Below are 17,325 nucleotides of genomic sequence, written 5' to 3' on the forward strand. Positions count from 1 at the left end.
TGGCAGAAGCTGGGACAAGTAACGGGAGCTCACTCCATTACTTGGTGCTAGGGATTCGAACCTCCAAACTGCTGATCTTTCTGATCGACAAGCTCAGCGTTTTAGCCACTGTGTCCCTTATGATTTCCGTAGAGCATGCAAATCTAAAAGGTAGCAGGTCAATAAAGTCTGAGCCAAGAAAGTACATCAGGAGGCAGTTCCCCGAACTATGAGGGGTCCTTGGTGCTCTCTGAGCTTGTTTTCTTGCAGATGTTTTATTATCCAAACTTGATAACATCATTAGTGCTGCACTGATAACGTTACTTGGTTTGGGTAATGAAACGTCTGCAAGAAAACAAGCAAGCTCAGAGTACACCAAGGACCGCTCATTTCAACCCTGAGCTACTAATATTCTCCTTTATTTGCATCTTTGATGTGTGGAGCAGCATTTCATCTCCATCACAACCCAATGGTTATCTTTTTGTGCTAAACATTTATCATATGAGCTAGCTTTGGAAGCCATGGGAAGGAGGAAGAGCAAGATATATCAGGTTTTTGGCATTTTCTATTGGGCTTAGCTACAACTGGATCTTTTACTTATTTGTAAAGAGAGGGGAAAAAACAAAGACAACTTTTGAAAACATTCAGAAAAGTGGACATAAACCCTCCCAAAATAAGTTAGCCAGCAACTAAACTGTTATTATATAAGTGCCACTAGTCCTCAACGTATAAAAATAATTGATCCTGGAATTACAGCCATAAGTCTCTGCTGTTGTTAAATGGGTTACCATGTGACAATGCCTGATCTACAATCTTTTTTGTAGCAGTCATTAAGTGAATCTGTTTTATCTGACAGGCATTTTTTTCCTAGTTCTTTCCAGCACTCTTACATTGTTTAACACTGTTTGTTACAGATGACATACCATTCTTTTAATACATGAGGTAACAAATTTCCACTTCATAATTACACATAAAAGCCATCTGGCTAAGAAACAAATTAGTGTTTAAAGCTGCAAGATTAAGATCTTACAATTGCTAACAAATCCAATAACCACGCAGGGTCTCCCAATCTGTAAAATGTTAAAATCAAATTATTGTCTGCTCCATAAGTCAGACACAAAACTGAGGCCGATAATAAAAATCCCCAACACCCAGGTACTGCTTACTGGAAAAGTAGCTAAGGACACCATATCTGCTATCGTTTGAGCAGGCAGTGAGAAAGTGTTGTTTATGGATTGTATGCCAACATAAGTTGGTTCCTTGGCCAAGATGTCTTCCAACATGGGACAGGTTGGTATGGCCAGCGTGCCTCTGCCAACTCATCATTACCAAGTTGTTGCAGCACAACTCAACATGGTCTATTCACTGTGGGGACAACTCACCATGGGTGGCTGGAGGGAGAGCAAGGCAGGTGGGTGAGAGAGCAGATGGGCAGAGTGCAGGCCAGCGGTGTTGGCTAAGCAGTAGTGGGACTCAAAATTTTTTACTACTGGTTCTGTGGGCATGGCTTGGTGGGCATGGCTTAATGGACATGGCAGGGGAAGGATACTGCAAAGTCTCCATTTCCTCCCGATCAGCTGGGACTCGGGAGGCAATGAATAGTCAGAGGTGATATTTACCAGTTCTCCAAACTACTCAAAATTTCTGCTACTGGTTCTCCAGAACTGGTCAGAACCTGCTGAATACCACTTCTGTGGCTAAGGGTTCCCACCAGAGGAGAGTCAGATGAGCAAGTGAGTGAATGTATGGGCACAGCGCAGAGTAGCAATGGTGTTCAGGCCATGTGGTGGTGAGTTGTCCCCATGGCAAATTTGCTGTGTTGTATTGTCCGACAATTTGGGAATGATGAGTTGGCAGAGGTGTGTTGGTGGTGGTGAGCTGGCCGCATCATACTGGCCACACTGAGCTACCCATGCCGAATTGTCCTAAGCCCCCCTTCCAACATTAGCAACTGAGCTACTACAAAGTAGGGAAGCTGACAACTATTTTGCGCAACCCACCTGAGCGAGCACCATTTTCATTACTTTGTGCAAGCTGGTAAAAATTTATACAATTCAAGGACTACTATTACAACGGGTATTATATGACAGTGCCAAGGTTGGAAATTGCTTTCACATCTCCTTTGAGGTTTTAACAGTAGTCTAATCTAGGCTTCCTGATACAGTAAAAAGCACATGCTTAGTCCCCCAAACCCTTTTTTTATTTCAAATGCTGTGAATTATGTTCATTCACAGACCATAATGAGTGCCAAATAGTTATAAAGAGTCCTACAGTAGGGTGCCAAAGTCCTTCGACATAAGACTGATAAGTTATGAAGCAGACCTTTATCTTCCTTGAAACGCTGCCAAAGACTTAATTGGCAATTAGCTTGGCAAGCCACACAGAGCAAAGAGTCAAAACAGAGCTTCAGAAAGTAAATTGACCAGCATGAACCAAGTTGCTTCCTGCAAAGGCTCTGGTGCCTTTGCTCCTCCTTTATATCCTATGGGGGGGAGAGCAATCATTTCCAACCTTACCCCTGAATCATCCCTTCTGTCTTAACTGTTCTTGCTTTCCGGCAGGGGGAGCCTGTTCCTCTGCCTCATTGCTGTCTGACACCAGAGACTCTGGAGGCAGCACATAACTCCCAGATGGCTCTGGCCCTCTCTCTGCCTCTGATGCAGAGCCCTCGTCCAAGCCTTCCCCAGACTCCAGGACTGACCCATGCTCCTCCCCAACCTCCTTGCTGTCTGACTCTGCTGCCAGCTCTGAAGGCCACAACAAACATTCTCTGGCCATGCTAATATCAATGTTCTTAATTAAAGTTTACCAAATTTCTCAATTCAATTTTTAACTAAAGCTTACCAAATTTGCAGTAGATTCAGCTGCATTAAATACTGTGGTTGTTTCGCACTCTGGATCTGGAAAGCAGGGAGGAATATGAAATTGACAGCAGCAGCTATCAGGTGTAACTATTTACTACAAAAACAATAAAGTTATGAAGCAGACATTTAGGGAAATACTCCAGTCTCACCTGGAGGAGTATACAGATAATCTTCATGATATTCTCCTTGAAAATCAGAGGGTAAGTGCACTATTAGAGAAACATATTAGAAGTAAATTTCATGTAAAACAAACAATTACAAGAGAAAGGATGAAAATCTAGCCTTATATTTTACAATCATGTAATTATCCAAAAACTTTCAATGAATTTCTTCCAATGCTTTATGCTTCCAATTCCACAATCCCCAAATTGCAAAACTGCTAAGCAATTCTGATTGGAGAATTCAGGACATCAAGAATTCTTAAGATCTGGCTGTGTGAAACTGGCTTAAACGATGGCATATGGTAACAACATTTGTCGTATTATTCTTTTGTTTTGTTAATCTATGCAAAACATTAGCTAGATGCAAAGGTCAGCAAAGTCCAGGTTGCTAGAATCGTAGCTGGTTAGCCTATATAAAATAAATAGATGTAGCCAAAGGTCTTAGGATAACATACTTTGCTTGAAGGAAGAAACCTGTTCTCCAATACAGGTAGTCCTCTTGACTTACGATGACAATTGAGCTTAAATTTCTATTGCTAAGCAAGATAGTTGCTAAACAAGTTTTGCCCCATTTTATGATTTTTCTTGACACAATTGTTAAGTGAAGGACTATGTAAGTCGAGGACTGTGTGTATAGTCAACAAAACTCTGTCAAGGACCTTGGAGTGCTCATCTCTAATGATCTAAGTGCCAGAGCTCATTATAACAGCATTGCCAAAAAGGCATTAAGAGTTGTTAACCTAATCTTGTGTAGTTTCTTCTCTGGTAATATTGAACTGCAAAACAGAGCATACAAAACCTTTGCTAGATCAATTCTTGAATACAACTCATCTGTCTGGAATCCACACTGCATATCGGACAGTAATACAATTGAGCGAGTCCAGAGATATTTCATGAAAAGAGTCCTCCACTCCTCTGCTTGCAACAGAATCCCTTATGACACCAGGCTTGAAATTTTGGGCTTAGACAACTTAGAACCTCGGTCTGACCTGAGCATAGTACACAAAATTATCTGCTACAGTGTCCTACCTGTCAATTACTACTTCAGCGTCAACCACAACAATACACGTGCACACAATAGATACAAACTCAAAGTAAACTGCTCCAAACTCGATTGCAGAAAATACAACTTCAGCAACAGAGTGGTCAATGCCTGGAATGCACTACCTGACTCTGTGCTTTCTTCCCCCAAACCCCAAAACTTTAACCTTAGACTGTCTACTGTTGACCTCACCCCATTCCTAAGAGGTCTGTAAGGGGCGTGCATAAGCACACCAATGGGCCTACCATCTCTGTCCTAATGTCCCCATTTATTTGTATCATTTTCATATATTCATAATCATGTTTATACTTATATCTGTTATCTTATACATGCTTGACAAATAAATAAATAAAAATAAATTATTGCACTTAATTGATCTTTTTAAAAAGTCAACTACTTAAATTATCAATCAACATATAAAAATAATCCAAAATATGAAATGCTTAGAAAAACATTCAATGCTTATAACTGCAAAGTACTTCAAGCATTTGGCATAGTAACAATCTTGGAAAGGTAACAGATGCATCTGAACTTATTAACATTCATGCTATGCTAGGTCTAGATTCTAATTGAGAAATGCATTTTTGAAATAATGAAAAAAACCACTGGTGCCTGCAATTGTACATACTGTAATTTTCAGATCACATCTATTCTGAAAAATAATGGCATGTTCCATTTCAAGCCAGGAGACTTCTGTGAAGAATTTTTTTAATGACTTTTTAAAAACTCCTAACTAATATCCCAAATGTTATAAAGGAAATGAATGAAGCAGTAACCCTATTTTTCCTTTAGCAGTTAAAGGTATAGGTTCTCCTTGCATATATGTGCTAGTTGTTCCTGACTCTAGGGGGCGGTGCTCATCTCTATTTCAAAACCGAAGAGCCAGCGCTGTCCGAAGACGTCTGGTCATTTCTTCTTTTTGCAACTGGAAGCTCTTTTGTTTGTTTCTTTGAAATAAAACAGTACTAGAACAGGAAGGGAGAAATTTAGAATAATCTTAGGAAAAGTTGTCATGGAATAGTACAAACGCTCCATTTTATCTAAAACTAAAAGTTAAGATTCCCCTCGCACATATGTGCTAGTCGTTCTAGACTCTAGACGTCAGTGCTAACCTCTTGTTTCAAAGCCGAAGAGCCAGTGCTGTCCGAAGACATCTCCGTGGTCATGTGGCCAGCATGACTAAATGCCGAAGGCGCACTGAATGTTGTTACCTTCCCACCAAAAGTGGTTCCTATTTTTCTACTTGCATTTTTACGTGCTTTCGAACTGCTAGGTTGACAGAAGCTGGAAAAAGTAACGGGAGCTCAATCCATTATGTGGCGCTAGGGATTTGAACTTCCAAACTGCCGACTTTTCTGATTGACAAACTCAGGGTCTGAGCCACTGCGTCCTTCACGAATGATTCACCAAAGTTCTATCATAATTTGTAAGTTTGAACAATAGGATTCTTGGCTTACAACTGGTTGCTTAACAACTATTCAGAGTTACACCCTACCTATAAAAGAGGACTCACACTCTGGATCTGAAGATCGGACGGTTGCTCTCCATGTGATAGGATTGTACTTTGGGGGCTTGACAAGACGGGTGTGTGGAATACCCCATGATTGCGCGAGTGTGTTTTATAACAGTTTTGCCAAAAACTGGTAACTTCATCCAGTTTTCTGCAAAACTATGCCCATAGTGAACCATTAGTTTGCTTAACAACCACAGTATTTGCTTAACAACCATGGCATTTGCTTAAAAACTGCCACAAAAAAAAATCTTGCAAAATTGGAAGTACTTGTCATTTATGACCCTCACAACTTATGACCATAATGGGACAGCTCCATTGTAGTCATAATTTGAAGACTACATGTCTGCGCACATCTTATGAAGCAGAACAAGTTGGACACTGGTGGTGCAGTAATTGCAGGCTATTTTTGATGTCTGCCAGCTGCCAGGAGTTCGATCCTAACCAGCTCAAGGTTGACAGCCTTCCACCCTTCCAAGATCGGTAAAGAAAGGACCCAGATTGTTGGGGGCAAGAGGCTGACTTTGTAAACCACTTAGAAAGGGCTGTCAAGCCCTGTGAAGCTGTATATAAATCTTAAACACTAATGCTATTGCTGTTCTGTGTTTATCCTTACCAGTGTCAGTTGGTTCCTCTACTACTACTTCTGAATTATTCAGGCCTGGTTTGTTTGGCGGGATGGCGTTTGAAGTCCTTCTTGTCACCCAGAATCCTGCAGGAGCAGGAACTATTGGAGCTGGGTTACCCCGATTCTGAGAAACAAGTGAGATTATTTATTAACATTCATGCCTTCACTTTATTGCAAATATGTAGCAGTGTTTCAGCATTTCCTTCTAACCCTGATGAGTATAGAATATGTGCGCCGGACTTCAACAGTTATGAGATGCTCTGAAATACACAACATGATTCTAAAATGTTTAGGAAATAGCTTGCTAGCCTTTCCAAATTTGGCTGAGAAAAAAAAATTGTTTATTAATAATTAGAGCTTTCAGAATTTATTTTTAAAAATCAGTGCAGAGAGAAGGGCAGAAAGAGCCAAAGCAAACATTAAAAAATATTCGTATACAAAAACCTCATTTTCAGGTTTCTTTCAAAAGCAGAAAATCTCTTGTTTTGGCCCTTTTGAAATCCCTAAATTCAATTTTATGGCAGCAGAAGTTGCCCTGGGGGTTTTATAATTATTATTTTCTAAGAAAAAGATTTGCCAACACACATTTATACCTTTGAGAGATACTATTTGGTTAGCAATTCGGTTCCCTTTGAAACAATTTCGCTGTGCACCACTCTATTAATAAATTTTAGTCCCATGAACAAAATTGAGAGCCTGAGGCTTTGCAATTATATTTCATCTGTGTAGATCTTTTCCCATAATGAGGATTTAACCAAACTTGATTATTCTTCCTAACAGCCTGCTAGATTAATTCAAGGCTGTTTAATCCAGCACTCTCTATCCCAGGGCTCTCCAAACTTGGCAACTTTAAGACTCATGAAGTTTCTCCTTGCAGTTTTGTCCACCCTATCCTGCTGCCTACCTGTAAAAGATTTACTTTGGCATTTTTCAAATTAATTCAGCTCAAGGACTTACAGGTAAAGGAGGAAAATTTGCATCATCCCCTTCTTCAATCTCATAGAAAGTCATGGTTTCTTCTACACCTCGAGGTTCCTCCCCATTCTCAGGTGAAAATCCGTACTGGCATTCTTTATTTACACATTGCATCTGTCTGCGGCTACGGCTGTATGAACTTCCAGAATGATCAAAAGGTTAAAATGTCACCACCACCATATATCCCAAGTCTAAAACATTTGAAAGAAAATGTTGCTACAGCTGCAACTACAGGACCAAGGGATACCGTATTTTTGGAGTATAAGACACACCTTTCCCACCCCCCAAAAAAAGAGGGGGGCCTCTCAAACTTTCTGCATGACCCATTTTCCACAAAAACTGAGGGATGCAGAAGGCTCGGGCCCTGCAGAGTACATTTTTAAAAAAAATTTACTACCTCTTCAAAATATTGGGTGCGTCTTATACTCCAGTGCCTCTTATAGTTCAAAAAATACGGTATTTGTGCCCAATTGTTACCAGACTGGCACTTTGGGGCAGTTAAGATTCACGTAACATGGCACTGGCTTGCTGCATCAACAAAGAAACTCTTTGGAATCTGAAACAGCAGCAATCCTGGGATGCTTTAAAAAAGTCTCGGTTGAAAACGGTTTAACATTGCTTCAAGGATACAGAAAGTTGCATCCCTAGAATTGAAAAGCTTTGAGGAACTAGCTAGGTCAGTCAGACATTTCCCAGTCCCCCGAGAGGCAGCTGCCTTTGGAGGCTAAGTGGGGAGGAAGAACCACTGGGCCTTGTTCCAGATGCGCGTATGCGCAGAGCTGTTAGAAGAGGAGAACAACTGAGAACAAGGAGTTGACTCAGGGAGCAAGCCACATGGGAACGCTCAATGACCTCTTCCTGGCTGGGGAATAAATAGAAAGAAAGGGGAGTGGTGATTGTAGAAGACAACAGTTCGGATTTCTGAAGATTTTGCTCATGGTGTTTCGTGCCTTAGAGACTGCTTGCCAGAACTTAATTTGGAGCTTTACAAGGTGGGAACTCATGGCCTGGCAAGGAACTAACAAGGTCTGTTACTGCAGTTAACTCTTTGAAGGACTATTGCCTGGGCTTCTCATTGTGTGAATGCCATTAATTCACAGGAGATATATAAAGGGTTTTTTGGGACAAGGAGTCTGTTTGTTTCTGCTAAGACTGGGTCAGAACGAACAGTAGAAAAGTATTTTACTGGTAGGAACGTCACAAGTCCCATCCCATGCATATAAAAGTTGCCATGAAATCTAGCTAGGGAAATAATTTTGTCTTATAGCGGTTGGAGAAATTTAATGGATAAATCCACCTCAATACAGGTAGTGTCACGCCCCACTCCACTCCATAATTAGGAAAGAAGACTAAGAGACTCCATGGGTTGGAAATCCAAAGTACTTTTACTAATTATAAATGGTAAGCGAGCAGTAGTGAAGCAAGATCTGAATAATATGGCGCGAAAGCAATTGATATATAGGAAAGCCCGTTCCCCCCCCTTAGGATCAAAGCTCCAGTCCAATCATAAGTCCTTCAAATGTCAGGTGTGAGATAACTTCAAAAAGACAGGCCGAAGATGGAATGTGTAGGCCGTTGATGCAGGCGGGAAACACGTACGCATGCGTAATCCCAACGACTGGTACATCCTAGAACATTCCTCCAGCATTCCTCCAGCACATCAATTAAATCCCTCCCACATACACGCCCCCCCTTCCCGTTTCATGGCAGCTGAAGCAACAGCAAAGCAGAAGCTGACAGGTAGTCCTTGACTTATGACCACAGTTGACCCCCAAATTTACATTGTTAAATGAGAAATTTGTTAAATGAGAAATTTGTTAAGTGAGTACTGCCCCATTTTTAATGACTTTTCTCACCACATTTGTTATGTGGATCACTGCAGTTGTTAAATTAGTTACACAGTTGTTAAGTGGATCTAGTTTCCCCATTGATTTTTCTTGTCAGACGGTTGCAAAGGGGGAAATCACATGACCTCAGGACACTGCAACTGTCACAAATGTGAGTCAGTTGTCAAGCATCCGAATGTACATCACATGACCATGAGGATGCAGCGATGGTCATAAGTATGAAAAATGGTCATAAGTCACTTTTTCAGCACTGTTATAACTTCAAACAGTCACTAAATGAACTATTGTAAGTCCAGGACTACCTGTATAAAGGTAAAGGTAAAGGTTCCCCTTGCACATATGTGCTAGTCATTCCCAACTCTAGGGGGCGGTACTCATCTCTGTTTCAAAGCCAAAGAGCCAGTGCTGTCCGAAGACGTCTCTGTGCTCATGTGGCCAGCATGACTAAATGCTGAAGGCACAAGGGACGCTGTTACCTTCCCACCAACTTTCTATTTTTCTACTTGCATTTTTTTACATGCTTTCGAACTAGGTAGGTTGGCAGAAGCTGGGACAAGTAACAGGAGCTCAAACCATTACACGGTGCTAGGGATTGAAACCGCCAAACTGCTGACCTTTCTGATCGAGAAGTTCAGCGTCTTAGCACTGAGCCACCACATCCCTTCTCTCTCCCCTCCCTCTCTCTCCCCCCTCTCTATCTATTTGTAGATAGATAGATAGATAGATAGATAGATAGATAGATAGATAGATAGATGATAGATAGATAGATGATAGATAGATAGAGATAGATAGATAGATAGATAGATAGAGATGATAGAGATAGAGATAGAGATAGAGATAGAGATAGAGATAGAGATAGATAGATAGATAGATAGATAGATAGATAGATAGATAGATAGATAGATATTGGTATAGAGATATAGATATAAATATATATAGACACACACAGACACACACAGACATACATACACACACACACACAAACACACACATAATCCTTTCTACCTCCTGTATAAGGTAGGTTGAAAAATTTGAGAAATTTCAGAAAATCTGAAGTCTGAAGACAGCTGACCCCAAACGATAGCTGAGGAATAACACTGACTGCCTATTGTATTGGTTTAAAACAACAGGGTTTTAACACTGGCCACCTAGTGTATTGGATTAAAACAACAGGGTTACAATTACTTACCGTGATCTATACGAGAAGTTATCATAGCTCTGATAACATCTCTTTCCTGGATTAGGATAAAATGCTATTTCTTGCCCAGTGACGTTGTTCCTGTTTATAAATCGGGCAGATCCCCTACATTTCAAAGGATAAAAAAGCAAAGTAACTACGAATTTAGAAGGCTCAAGGTGGACTCTTAACTAGCCCCATTCAAGTACCTCTACAAACATGTCCGTGGATGAAGAAGCTGCAAAGTAGTCCAAGGCTCAGCTATCCTTTGGCATGGTGCAAGTGTATGCAAACTGTGCAGGTCCCTGCCTTGCTCTTCAATCCAGCATGTTACTTCTTAATTACATGTCGCAAAGGTGCTTTTTCACAAGGCAACTGGACTTTGTTTTTCCTTGAAGACCTTTCGCTTCTCATCCAAGGTGGTTATTGGACGAGAAGCAAAAAGTCTTCAAGGAAAAACAACGCCTTGTGAAAAAGTACCTTTGGGACAACTAGGACCTGGATGACTGAGAATTGCCAGAGATGGTTTTAATTGCATGTCAACTATGCTAAGTCTCACTTGAGTAAAAGCCAAGAACACCTTCAAGTTCACCTTGACTGCTGATGACTTGATAAGGCAACCATCCAAAGATGTGGGTGGTGTAGAAATTTAATAAATAAACATGGCTTTGTGGGCAGCAATACAGAAAGTATTTGCTGGTGTTGCAGCCTTTGATATCTTTTCATCTTCCCAGTTTGGTTTGTAGCTCTGGGTTTTCCTAGATGAGCTCAGTTATTATACGTTTCTGGGTTTATGAGGCCACTAAAGAACATTGGATACTACCCAGGGGTGGGTTTGTTGCTGGTGTTACTGCTGGTTTGCAACCCGTGCACAAAGTACGCATGTGCACTTTACGCCCGTGCATAATTCAATATAAATTGTTCACTAAAATCCAAAATGGTGGTGACCAAGCGGCAGTGAGGGAACCAGTTTGGGGGTGTGGCAGGCCTGGATCACTGCTGGTTCTGCAACCCAGGCCTGAATTCCACTACGGGTTCGGCCGAACTGGCTGAACCAGCAGCAACCCACTATTGATACTACCCCTGTGTAGATCATATTAGTTGGGCAAGGGCAGTGGTGGGATTCAAATAATTTAACAACCGGTTCTCTTCCCTAATGACCAGCTGGGTAAGCATGGCTCGGTAGTCATGTGATCCTGTGGGCATGGCCAACTCAAGGTCACTCACGTTGATGGGCACTTCACCTTAGCTGTTACAATGTAATAAGGGTTAACCGGAGAGGCAGTTTCTGTAAGCAGGGCAATAAAGATTAGGCTAGAAGCAACACCAGAATGTTTCCTTCCTGCCTTCCTTACAGGATTAGCCCTGTAAAGTGGGGAAAAAACCAAAAGGGGATTTCTTCCAACAACCAGTTCTCCCAACTGCTTAGAAAGTTAACAGACGATTCTCCCAAATAGGTGCGAACCAGCTGAATCCCACCACTGGGCAGGGGGAGAAAATGAGAACATTTTATTGCCATTGTTACTTTAAATTAAAAGTTCTCCCAGTTTGGGACATAGTATTAATTTACAGAACGCAGGTCACCAATGAACCAAGTTTTGAAATTACGGTTTAGTGGGCTACCAAATTCTCTCTCAAATTTAATCACCCTTCTGTTCACCACTACAGGCAGTTCTCGCTTAACGATAGTAATTGGGACCAGGATTGGTTGCAAAGTGGGACATCACATGACTATGGGGAGGCTCTGATGGACAGAACTTTGAGGGCAGGCCATAAAGCCTTTTCATTCAGCGCCATCACAACCTGGTTGATGAACTGCCATTAACCAAACACAGGTAGTCCTCAGCTTACGACCACAATGGAGTCCCAAATTTCTGTTGACGTTGGTTAAGTGAATTTTGCCCCATTTTACTACTTTTGTTGCCACGGTTGTGAAATGAATCACTGCAGTTGTTAAGTCAGTAACATTAAGTGAATCTGGCTTCCCCATTGACTTTGCTTGTCAGATCACAAAAGGAGATCACGTGACCTTGGGACACAGCAACGGTCATATATATGAGCCAGTTGCCAAGCATCTGAATTTTAATCACATGACTATGGGGATGCTGCAAAGGCCATAAACTCATGCAAAAAGGTTGTAAGTCACATTTTTTCAGTGCCTTTGTAACATTGAACAGTCACTTAATGAACTGTTGTAGGTTGAGGACTACCAGGACTAGCTCTATGTACCCTTTGGTTAAAATATTCCTTTTCTAACATGCAAATGAAGCGTGTGAGAATAAAGGCTGCAGAAACAGGGAACAGAAGTGCTATGTAGCTCTGTGGATATTTTATGACACTATTACGCTCAAATCAGCATGATGCTTGTGGCCAAAATCATCAAGGCCACCATATCTGAACTGCCTAACAGTGAAATGGGGGGAAGAGATTAACAAGCCTCCTTACCTCGACATTCCGTATCCCCGTCCAGTTCTCTGTGAATTCTGGAAATTGTAATGATCATATGGATTTATATGCCCATTTGGGGAACAATGGACCAAAGATGAGCGATCTGATGCCATGGTGTGCTGCAGGCGAGGTGGCAGGACAGGGTGGCCCCTGCTGTAAGCCACCGTCATGTAGACTTCCTTTCCATGCACTTTCTTGAAGAGTTTCTTCCGTGTTTTCATGTCTATGTCTGGAAGGGGAAATAAGAATAGGAAGACCAGCTGAAACTTTGGCTAGGATTAATCTACAGCTGGTCATTTCTTCTTTTTGCAACTGGAAACTCTTTTGTTTGTTTCTTTGAAATAAAACAGTACTAGAGCAGGAAGGGAGAAATTTAGAATAACCTTAGGAAAAGTTGTCGTGGAAGAGTACAAACACTCCATTTTATCTAAAACTAAAGGGTAAGATTCCCCTCGCACATGTGCTAGTCATTCCAGACTCTAGACGTCAGTGCTAACCTCTGTTTCAAAGCCGAAGAGCCAGTGCTGTCCGAAGACGTCTCCATGGTCATGTGGCCGGCATGACTAAATGCCGAAAGCGCACTGAATGCTGTTACCTTCCCATCAAAAGTGGTTCCTATTTTTCTACTTGCATTTTTACGTGCTTTCGAACTGCAAGGTTGGCAGAAGCTGGAACAAGTAACGGGAGCTCACTCCATTACGTGGCATTAGGGATTCGAACCGCCTAACTGCCGACCTTTCGGATCGACAAGATCTGAATCTTAGCTACTGAGGCACCATGCCCCTTTTAATCTAAAACTTGATGTGGGGAAGAGAGAGGAAAGGAAGCTGAAGCATTCAGGCAATTGTATAATAAAAAAAGTTTGAAAGTTTAAGGACATAAAAAAAACCTCTTCTTTTGGAATCAAGCAACAAGCAAGGATTATTTATGTGTCATGTTCCAAAATTCAAACCCTCACATCTTTAGCCCATTCAAGATAACTCTTCAGATATAAGAGTAATTTAATAGATGCGCAGGATGGTAATTAGAGATCAGGTTTCACCTCTTTGGGGATTGAGACAGTGGGAAAAAGCTGGTATTTTAAGTGAAGTGTCTACTTATAGAAAATCAACCATGCCCATTTCCTTTATTATCTCTCCAAATAACTACTTTATGAGTACATTTAAAGTTATTAATAGTGATAAATTCTTGAACCAAGATTTGTTGCAGCAACTCCTTAAAAGATTGTGAACTTTAAAAGTGTTTATTATTTGGGCAGAGAAAACTTTTCAATTATATGCCAGTAAAATATCTTGATCTTGCCACAAGGTTGTTTCAGGTCTAAAAACATACTTACAGTTTCTTTACAGTTTGACATGGGAAAATGTCAGGGATTAAATGTGTGTCCACCTAGTGAATGTTTGATGGTTGATTTTCATATTCTTCGTTTTCTGAATGCTCACCTAGTTTTATGATTTTGTGTCATTGTAACTTTATTGCAGTATCTAGCCATAGATCAGTTTTACTTTACCTGGTTAAATCTGCATTAAGACTGCATTCCACCAAGATATTTCCAAATAGCAGAAAAAATTATTCTTTAAAAATAACTTGTTAAACATCTAGCTAGAATTCACATACGGCTCCATAATCAATAAATGTTCTTTTAAGAGTGATGTTTTCAAAATTGATTCTCTTTAATTAATGTGGAGGGGGATCTTTCAAGCAAACCAAGTGTTTTAAAATGATTAAACCAGGGATCGAATTTGACTTCAGGAATCATTTACCTTATAATTACTTAAATATTGCCGTGATAGTCCAGCAACTCAGAAAACAAAACAAAAAAGAACTACTAATAAGTTTGATCAGTGGTGGGATTCAAATAATTTAACAACCAATTCTCTTTCCTAATGACCAGCTGGGTAGCTGCGGCTCAGTGGTCATGTGATTGTGTGGGCATGGCCAACCAACATCACTCATGTTGATGGGCGCTTTGCCTTAGCTGTGAGTGTAATAAGGGTTAACCGGACAGGTAGTTTCTGTAAGCAGGGCAATAAAGATTAGGCTAGAAACAACACCAGAATGTTTCCTCCCTTCCTTCCTTCCAGGATTTGCCCTGTAAAGTGGGAAAAAACAAAAGATTTCTTCCAACAACTGGTTCTCCGAACTGCTTAGAAAGTTAACAATCGGTTATCCCGAAGAGGTGCGAACTGACTGAATTCCACCACTGAGTTTGATCTACTAGATCTCACAAGTCAATTATTGATGACATCAAAACTGAGATATAAGGTATTTGTTTAGGATTCATATTTTGGTGACCTCTTACCCAATCTGCTCTTGAGTTCTAACTGAAAAGATTTTTAAAAGACTTTTACTACACAGATACTGTGCACATATGTAGTAAAAGCACTTATAAAACACTATGTACCAGAGGAAATAGCAGCTAATACCATATTTTGGAAGAAATTAGCCCAAATCATCCCGAACAAGAATATGAAATTCCTCATCACAATGCATTTCAATTAATAGGGCAGTGTTTCTCAACCTTAGCAATTTTAAGATGGACAGATTTAATTAAATTGAAATCCACCCATCTTAAAAGTTGGCAAGGTGGTGAAACCTTGTCAAAGAGAAATGAGCTGGATGATGAAGAATGGGAAAATGGATGACAAATTCATTCCCAGAGAGAAGTTTATACTATTATTGGAGAAGTTGCAGGTTGCAAGGTTCATTACTACTCTACCCAGCCATACCATTACTGTTTTTACTTATGGGTGTACCCACCTGGTATCTTCTGATAACTTCCTCCTTTTCTGTTGGACATCACATTCCATGCAGGAAGTGGAGTGACTTGAGTCACAGGCTTCAAATTTACCAATGGAATAACATGCCTATACATCATCCCAACCAGAATTAGTACAATTATAAAACAAAACTTAAAATCATAATGATATAAGACCTATGGCATCTAAGTTTAAAACTTACTGTTCCTTCCATTTCTACTTATCTTTAAGAGTGCTACACAAAGATGATTGAGTTTGCACAATGATGCCAACCACTAATGTAAATTGACTGATATGATGATTAGAATTTAAATTAGTTGTAACTAATTAGTATTTTTCAGAGTATAAGACGCACCTTTTTCCCCCCAAAAAGAGGGTGAAAATCTGGGTGCATCTTATAGACTGAATACAGAATTTTAGGCCTCCTGAAACCCCACCCCCTTTGCAAAAATGGCCTTGCATAGCCTTTAGGTGGCTTCCAGAGTGCTCCTGGGGGCCGGGGAAGGCAAAAACGAGTGAAAAATAGGCCATTTTTAGGCTCATTTTTACTCTCCCCCAGCCCTCAGGAGTACTCTATAAGCCTCCCAAAGCCTATGCATGCCCTGTTTTGGGCAAAAAACAGGCCTGTTTTCTCAAAAAACAGGTCATTTTTTGCTCTCCCCCCCAGCCCCCAGCAGCAATTTGCAGGCCTCTCAAACTCTCTGCATGCCCCGTTTTTCACAAAAAAATGTGACGTGCAGAGGGTTTGAGAGGCCTGCAGATTGCAAAGACTTTTACTTTTAATTTACCTCTTCAAAATCTTGGTGTATACTCTGAAAAATATGGTTCTTGGGCAAAGTATAAAATCATAAAGCTGGGAGGGACATTGAAGGCATAGTCCAACACAGTGGTGGGTTGCAGACGGTACGTCCCGGTACAGGCATACTGGAGCCAACCAGGAGCACCGGATACCGTTCTGGTATAGTGCTCCGGAGGGCCCACTTGCCCACTTGAAATCCTTACCAGTGTTCAAAAGCTTCTTCGCTTACAGGTATTATTCTCTTAATAGGTTTCATATTGTGTTCTTTTGTAAAACTATTAATTTGTTGAGTTTCCAGAAAACTCAAACAAAAATGAAGAATCGGGAAACATATTAAAGATTAATATTTATTATCACAAAAGCTTCATGGATCACAAAACATTTGATCCACCAAAACGAAACAAAAAATCCCAACCCTAAATACAAGGAAAAAGTTTGTTTTAAAGGTTCTGTAAGACTATGTCTTACATTTTTAAGTGTCAAGGTTATGCCAGAACAAAAATTAAAGCTTTCATTTTCAACACCCTTTCCCCTGGGAGACGAAATTAAAACCTTTTCATGTTTGGTACTGTTGAACTGAATGCCCCATATTGTAAAAGAATTAAACCCAGCCTATCTGAAGAAATAATATGGAAAGTGAGATGTCAGATTTTGTATATTAGTTATAACACCATTAACCTGATTTTTGAAGTAGCCCAGCTAAAATTCTGATATCAATAGCTCTCCCAATGAATACAATTATATGATTAAAAGGAAAGAGATACATACTTTTCTGCCAACTCTTCAATGAAGACAGTCACCATATTATCTTGTCCCACATCCTGTATATGGGCATTGTAATATTTCCCCCCCGTTTCTAGCCGTACCTGGGAAGAAGAAGATTCTAAGTCAGAGGTGTCCAATCTTGGCAACTTTAAGACTTGTGGGCTTCAACTCCCAGAATTCTGGCTGGGGAATTCTGGGAGTTGAAGTCCACAGGTCTTAAAGTTGCTAAGATTGGACACTCCTGCTCTAAGTGTACCCAAAAAGATACTCAGAATACTTGAGTTTTTGCACAGCCACACTGCCAGAAAGTGAAAATAGCCACTCAACTTCTGAACTGATGTGTTTCATTCATTTCAAAGTTATGACTTAGA

The 17,325-nt window shown here is 40.5% G+C and overlaps 1 protein-coding gene across 1 annotated transcript in view; it reads right to left on the bottom strand.

Annotated features, from left to right (window-relative positions):
* Positions 1-17,325, bottom strand: part of ALG13 (ALG13 UDP-N-acetylglucosaminyltransferase subunit) — a 77,111-nt gene that overhangs the window by 16,457 nt on the left and 43,329 nt on the right. Inside the window, exons 15-23 of the mRNA XM_032228528.1 lie at positions 16,958-17,055; positions 15,376-15,498; positions 12,919-12,983; positions 12,629-12,860; positions 10,196-10,309; positions 7,142-7,298; positions 6,173-6,308; positions 2,993-3,052; positions 2,824-2,879 (exon numbers count right to left, since the gene is read on the bottom strand). Coding sequence (XP_032084419.1) covers positions 2,824-2,879; positions 2,993-3,052; positions 6,173-6,308; positions 7,142-7,298; positions 10,196-10,309; positions 12,629-12,860; positions 12,919-12,983; positions 15,376-15,498; positions 16,958-17,055 — 1,041 coding nt within the window. The remainder of the gene's footprint in view (positions 1-2,823; positions 2,880-2,992; positions 3,053-6,172; positions 6,309-7,141; positions 7,299-10,195; positions 10,310-12,628; positions 12,861-12,918; positions 12,984-15,375; positions 15,499-16,957; positions 17,056-17,325) is intronic.

Source organism: Thamnophis elegans, chromosome 12 (genome assembly GCF_009769535.1).
Source record: "Thamnophis elegans isolate rThaEle1 chromosome 12, rThaEle1.pri, whole genome shotgun sequence".
In the NCBI taxonomy this organism is placed as follows: domain Eukaryota; kingdom Metazoa; phylum Chordata; class Lepidosauria; order Squamata; family Colubridae; genus Thamnophis; species Thamnophis elegans.